The 6,355-nt window shown below is 59.2% G+C and overlaps 1 protein-coding gene across 1 annotated transcript in view; it reads right to left on the bottom strand.

Moving 5' to 3' along the window:
- The window catches only part of LOC104405246 (forkhead box protein P4-like), a gene marked incomplete at its 5' end in the record, with an annotated part of 11,264 nt that extends 4,916 nt beyond the window's left edge, over nucleotides 1–6,348 (bottom strand). Inside the window, 6 exon segments of the mRNA XM_010013897.1 lie at nucleotides 22–255; nucleotides 721–804; nucleotides 2,680–2,767; nucleotides 5,083–5,187; nucleotides 5,435–5,639; nucleotides 6,300–6,348. Of these exon segments, the coding sequence (XP_010012199.1) occupies nucleotides 22–255; nucleotides 721–804; nucleotides 2,680–2,767; nucleotides 5,083–5,187; nucleotides 5,435–5,639; nucleotides 6,300–6,348 (765 nt within the window).
- Between the last annotated feature and the right edge of the window lie 7 nt (nucleotides 6,349–6,355).

Below are 6,355 nucleotides of genomic sequence, written 5' to 3'. Positions count from 1 at the left end.
GTGGCCCCGGGAGCCACTCACCTGCCGGATGAGCGAGGCGTACGTGAAGGGTGGCCGGACGTCAGCGTTCTTGTAGAACTCGTGATTCTGTGCAAGTTCTAGAGGGGAGACAAGAAACAGGGGGGCAGGGGGTGAAAGGACCCACTGCCGCAGCGGGGTGATGGGCGCCGTGGCGGAGGTGGGGGGATGAGGTAAGCCGTCGGGGAACGTGTCGGAAGTGCTCTTGGAGAGGGTGGCACTGGAGACCAGGTTCAGCTGCACGGACAGGCGGGAGGGAGGATGGCGGTTGGGTACCAGCGGGGGGAAGGCAGCGGCAGGGCTGAGCCGCTCGTGCCGCAAGGCAGGGGCAGAAGGGCTTGCATGGGGAGACCTGCTGGGCTCAGCAGGGATGGGAGGCAACCATGGGAGAGGATGCACCCATAGGATGGGATGTAACTGCGGGACGAGATGCACCCATGGGATGGGATGGCTCCCCAACACGACATGTTCCAAGCTGGTTGAGCAACACAACATGCTGACATGGGCTGTGTTTCACTCTTGCTTGACGCCTTGCACAAGGGACCAGGCTACGAGTGCTGAGTGTGGTCAGGGCATGCCCATCCCAGGAAGACCATCAGGGCCACAAAGGGATGTGGTGACCATGCACAGGTCAGGGAGGGCACAGCAAGCCAGCGGTGAGGGAAGAGGGAGGAGAGGGCCAGGAGGGGGACACAGGCTTACAGGTTGGCTGAAAGGCTTTGGCTCTGAAGGTCTCATGTGAAGATGGGCCATCATTGCTTGGAGACGCTCACTCTCCTTTGCCAGCTGCAGGAAGCAAGCAGCAGAAGGGAGATGGTCAGGCAGGGCTGGTGCTCACTGCAGAGGTGCCCATGGCCTGCAGGAGCTGCCCACCGAGCCCCCAGCATCCTCTATCACCCCTGCAGGAGCCACCTCCTGCCACATGCTGAGCCCTCCCAAGAGCCCCAGTGGGGCCACGGCTCTTTGGGGGCCGCAGCACCCATGGTGGGGGGCACAGGGGGCCCTGCTCTGGCTCCGTGTGTGCAAACACCTGCAACCACAGTTCCAGTAACAGCCCTGTCCCACCGCAGCCCTCTCCTCCCTGTGCCCCGTGTCTCCGTCCCCTTCGCCCTCCTCTGGTCCCTGCTGTCTCCCACTCACCAGCAGGTCCCTGTCCATCCACCCATCCCTCCATCCATCCACCCGGACACACAGCATCGCTCTAATTGCGCGCTCCCTCCTGTTTACTCCCCGGAGTGCGGAGAAGGGTGAAATATTCACTGTGGCACCAGGGGAGATTTTGAGCCCGGCGGAGGCGATGGGATCTGACACCCGCTCTCCTCCCGTCACCTTCCCTTTCCGCCGAGACCCCTCAAGCTCCGGGCTCTGCATCCCCACGTGCTGCCACCTCCCCCAGCCAAGCCCCCTTCTCGGAGCTGGGACTCGGGCAAGGAAGGAGTTAAAGGCAGGAGCCAGAGCAGAGTTTGCTGCAAGTTTGGAGCAGCTCAGACGCTTTCGTGCTGTCGTGGTGCTCATTAGAGCTGACAGGTCTCCCCTCGTGATGCAGACGCTCTCTGCCGACACAGCGGGAGCTCCATGCTGAAAACTTTATAATTGGTAGCTCCGGTGGCAGGTTCTCCTCTGTGCACACACAGCTTTCTGCTCGCCCTTCAGCTCCCCCCGCCTCCCTTTTCCCTCCCCTCTTTAAGCCCCAGTAATTGCTTTCAACCTCTCGCTTTAGCGAGGGCTGGAGAGCAGGATGCGATCACGCGGCTTCGCCCAGGCGGCTCTGCAGCCTCCCCGCCTGGGAGGGGTTTGCTGCGTGTCCCCTTCTGCAGCCCCTGTTATTGTAATTCCAGGCAGAGGCTCCCAAGGCTGCCACACATCACGGCCTGTTGCTCCCTGGGGCCAGCATCCCCCACCATGGCACCCACCGTGACACACAGTGATGGGCACGAAGCGCTTTGAGCTCCTGCCAGCCCCTGGCCAAACATCCAGGCCCCCAGGCACTGTCATGCCATGGGGGTCCCAGTGAGCAATACTCTGACAGAGACACTGCCATGTCCTGCTTTTAGGTCCCAAGACAAAACCCCTCTATATCCTCCCACTTCCCCCCTTCCCCATTAACCAAATTCACACAACACGTCAGGGAGTTGGAGATGCTATTTAAAGAACCAGCTTTCCATAAATAGCTCCCTGAAGTTGGGCTCCAAAGACTATGCTCAGCCACCAAAATAAGTGGCCTGATTTCCAAAGAGCCCCGCAGTCCTGTGGCTCTTACTGAGCACGAGGGCTGAGGCACAGTCATGTCCTGCCTGTGGGCATGTACCGTCCAGCAGCATGTGTCTTCCAGGTGTCTGGAATGGCATCTCATTGTACCCCCTGGGACACTTTGGGCAGGAAGGATGACTGGTCCCTTCTTCCAGCCCCATAATAACCAAGCAGGGTGGCTGGTATCAGAGAAGGAACCAGTTTGAGGGTCCCCCAGGTCTTGATCTCCACCAGGATGTGACCCAGATCCAGCACTATTTGGGAAGGATGCCTTATTGAGCCCTGGGATGGTTGGTTATCCTGCTACTGTCTCCAACCTCACTAACCCCATCCCACAGAGAGCAGCCACGACACGGTGTGGAAAGGAGATGCTGTTTAAACCCGTGTCCTGAGAGGCTGGGCAGCACCCACCTGTATTTCCAGCTGCTGTACCACTTGCATCTGGACTCGACACTGGGCCGTGCTTCGGTCGTCAAGTGCATGTTCTGTATTGAGGTGTCTGGGGAGGAGAACACAGGTGTCAACGCCTGGATGTGCCCAACATGCAGCCCCTTTTCTGGGACCGCACTTGGGATCAGCCCTGCCCTGTAGCAGCCACGCCAGGGACACCACAAGGTGCTGCCCGGGATGCTCTGGCAGCGCTGCCTGAAGTGTGAAGAGCAGAAAGGAAACTGAGGCACAACGGCCAAGCAAAATGGGCTGTGCCTCCTCCCCAAACCCGGGCTGGAGGGTGGCTGTGGACAACTAGCCCTGGGGAAGCCCCGTGGTGCTCAGGAGCAGTCATGGTTGATGGGAAGTCCTTGAGAAGGTGACTGGCAGGAGGCACCCAGGAGGACCTGAGGAGCAGGTTCCCAGGACAAAGGCAGCATTATGGAGGTTTACTTACACCCTCTAAGGAAAGCCCTGAAGGCAGAAGGTGACATTTCCAGGGTGCTTTTGTGCCTTACGTTTATAAGGCACTTTATGTTCATAAAGCACAAGGACCTTTGGTCCTCGCCACCCTCCCTCCTTCTTAGGGGGAGGAAGGGCTCCTGGGAGAGGTGACAGGGACGCTGCTTGCTACAGGGACATCCACCTTGTGGGGGTCCTCATCCCCCAGACCCAGCAAATTGGCAGCCTGGGAATGCATCCAGTCCTGAAGACATCACACAGCTGGGTCATGTCCTTTCCGGGGTGGGCTCTAACCCAGAAGGTCCTCACTGAGAGGAGCGGGACAGGTCAGAGCGGGGATGCTGAGTGCAAGGGCAAACTGTACCTGGGAACACCCTGAAAGGTGGCACCCAATGCTGGGAAACACAGAGGTGTCCCAGGGCCAATGCTCTCCAGCACCGAGGCTGAGCTATTTCTGCTGAGGCATCCCAGGAGAAGGTGCCTCAGGAGGATACAGATGCAGTAGACACAAGAGTCTCACCTGGCTGTTTGTGAGAGACTTCCAGCCCCGACTTGCAAAAACAAGTCAGGTAACTGGGATTGTGTGTGAGCAAAACCCAGCAGTGTCAGCCCCGCACTGCTCCTTAGGCAGACTGAGGGCATGGCTGCTTCTCCAGGGAAGAACCTATTGAGAGCCTAAGATGTGTTGAGCAAGAAGAGAGGAGACGTGTCCCACTGACTGTCATCACTGCTCAAAGGATGTGCTGCCCTTTTCTACCCCAATACTGAGGTTTCCAAGCTTCTCCATGGAGGTGATGCTCAGAGCAGGCTCAAAGCCTGTGTCCGGACTCAAAGCAAGGTCCACACTGCAGCTGGGCTCAACCTTTGGGAGCTGGAAGATTTCCATCTGTCTGTCCCACACCCCAGCATGCACTCACATTGCACAGACACACTGCACTAGTGCTGTCAGGGATGCTGCCCCTCAGGAAGCTTCCTCTTGGTGTGCTTAGGGGGCAGTCAGTGGGACACAGGACTCACAGCAAGGCTCTCCTGGCACCACCATCCAGCCCTGGCCATCCTCTGCCAACCCCAGCTTCCAAACCAGAGCTTGCTCATCTGCCCTGTGCCATGTAAACATGTTTGGAGAGGCAGGAGGAGATGCCTTATCTAGGTTCACCCCATGAGTCAGAGGAAGGAAGGAAGACACAGGAGCCTGACTCATTCACTCCATCGCCACCAAGCAACGCTCCCCCCGTCTGCTTTCAGTCCTCCTCATCCCCCTGTGCAAAGCCTCTACCCAGCTCCTTCCCTGAAAAGGAGGAGGCCAGGGGATGGCCCCATGAGAGCCAGCCCTGAGTGTGTGGCAGCAGATGGGATCAGTCTGTAACAACCTAAAACCTCACCGATGCAGAGCGAAGCACACACTGGTGCGTCTTGGCCACTGAGCAGCCAGCCAGAGAGGCGGGGGGGGGAAGGAGCAAGCAAGCCCGTCAGTTCCTTCTGATGTCTTTGCTAAAAATCCCAGCTACAAAGAGATCTAATTGCAAATGAACTAATTAAGTAAACCTCTGACGAAGCGTGAAAACAATTTGTTTGACCCTGACGCTAGCAGAGGGCTCCTCGACAGCGGAGTTAATCAGTCAGCGCCGGAGCCCACGAGCGGTGTCAGCGGCTTCTGCTTCCTCCCTCCTCTTGCCCCCCAGGAGGGAGCTGCAGACTCCCCTCGCCTGCCTGCTCCCGTCCGCTGCACTGGAGTTCTTCTCTAGCAGCAATCCCTGGTATGCTTCCTTCCTGTTGCATGGGCCTCTCCAGCAATGGACAGACTTTAGGGTGTCTAGACCCGTGTCCAGGGTTTCCCCGTCTGCCAGCCCCATGCTGTCCCAGCCTGAGAGTGGGGCTCTCCCTTCCTCTGGGAAGATGTCCCTCAAACTGTGGAGCACTTACTTGACAAACTGTCCCAAGTCCTCACAGAGGGTTTCGCAGCCAGGCCACTTGCACTCTCCGTGGCCGTAGAGCGGGTGGGAGCCGGGGGTCTCTTCATGGGAAGAGCTGCAGAAGAGGGAAAGGGACCATCAGATGGAGCAGCCATGATGCTCCAGTGTTCCCAGGCATGAGGCCAGCCCTCAGGAGACCCCACAGTGATGTCTCCCTGTCCTCTGTGGGCACATGGGTGCAGGAAAACATTAATGAGGTGGGCAGAACCCTCCCAACCCTGTTGCCAGCCCCAAGGGTGATGGATCCCAGCCCTTTCCACCTCCCCTGGGGTAAAAACACAAAGTGCCAGACCCGGCTCTACCTGTCCCTTCTCGGCGTGTGCATGGTGCTCTGTCCATTGGGCAGAGGGTGATGGGAAATGGGAGGCGAGACCTTGGCGGCCGAAAACGAGGTAGAGTTGGAGGTGGTGGTGGTGAGGTCGAGCCCTTCTTGCTTGATTCTGTCCTCAACGGGCTGGGCAGCCGTGACCTCCTTCCAGAGCTGCTGGAGGTCCGAGGGGCATACAGCTATGGCATGGGGAGAAAGCACTCGCTGTCAGCAGGGAGAGGGTGATGGGAAATGGGAGGCGAGACCTTGGCGGCCGAAAACGAGGTAGAGTTGGAGGTGGTGGTGGTGAGGTCGAGCCCTTCTTGCTTGATTCTGTCCTCAACGGGCTGGGCAGCCGTGACCTCCTTCCAGAGCTGCTGGAGGTCCGAGGGGCATACAGCTAGGGCATGGGGAGAAAGCACTCGCTGTCAGCAGGGAGGAGCAGCAGCCCCCCCTGGCACCCAGGCACTGGGCTGGCTTGGGACCCCCTGGCTGCCCCCCAACATGGCCAGCCCAGCAGAGGCCATACACCAGGAGACTATCACCCAAGGCCGAGCACACACGGCCCCATCCTGATGCCCAAAACAAGCCACCCACAGCACCCAGAGTCCAGCTGAGCATCCCCGGAGGGGAGGAGACCCCAGTTCCCACACCCGAATGCAAGAGGAAGCTGGGGCCCAACCATGCCCATGACCCAGCTCAAACTCTCCCGAGCTACTCCAGCATTAATACAATCAGCCCCCAAACTTCAGATGGGAAAAGCAGCGACCCAGGCCTGTCCCCAGCCCTCCCTCACCCGCAGCACGGAGAAGCTGCAGTCGTGGGGCCCCCCAACACGCTCCCCACTGCAGGCTCCTTACCTTGGGGCAGGGTCTGCAGGGGCACAGAGCCCTGCCCCGGTGGGAGGCTCACCAGC

Source organism: Nestor notabilis, unplaced genomic scaffold (assembly GCF_000696875.1).
Source record: "Nestor notabilis isolate BGI_N333 unplaced genomic scaffold, ASM69687v1 scaffold19004, whole genome shotgun sequence".
NCBI classification, from domain to species: Eukaryota; Metazoa; Chordata; class Aves; order Psittaciformes; family Psittacidae; genus Nestor; species Nestor notabilis.
The sequence above is the reverse complement of the archived record's forward strand: the minus strand, read 5'-3'. Positions and strand labels throughout refer to the sequence as shown.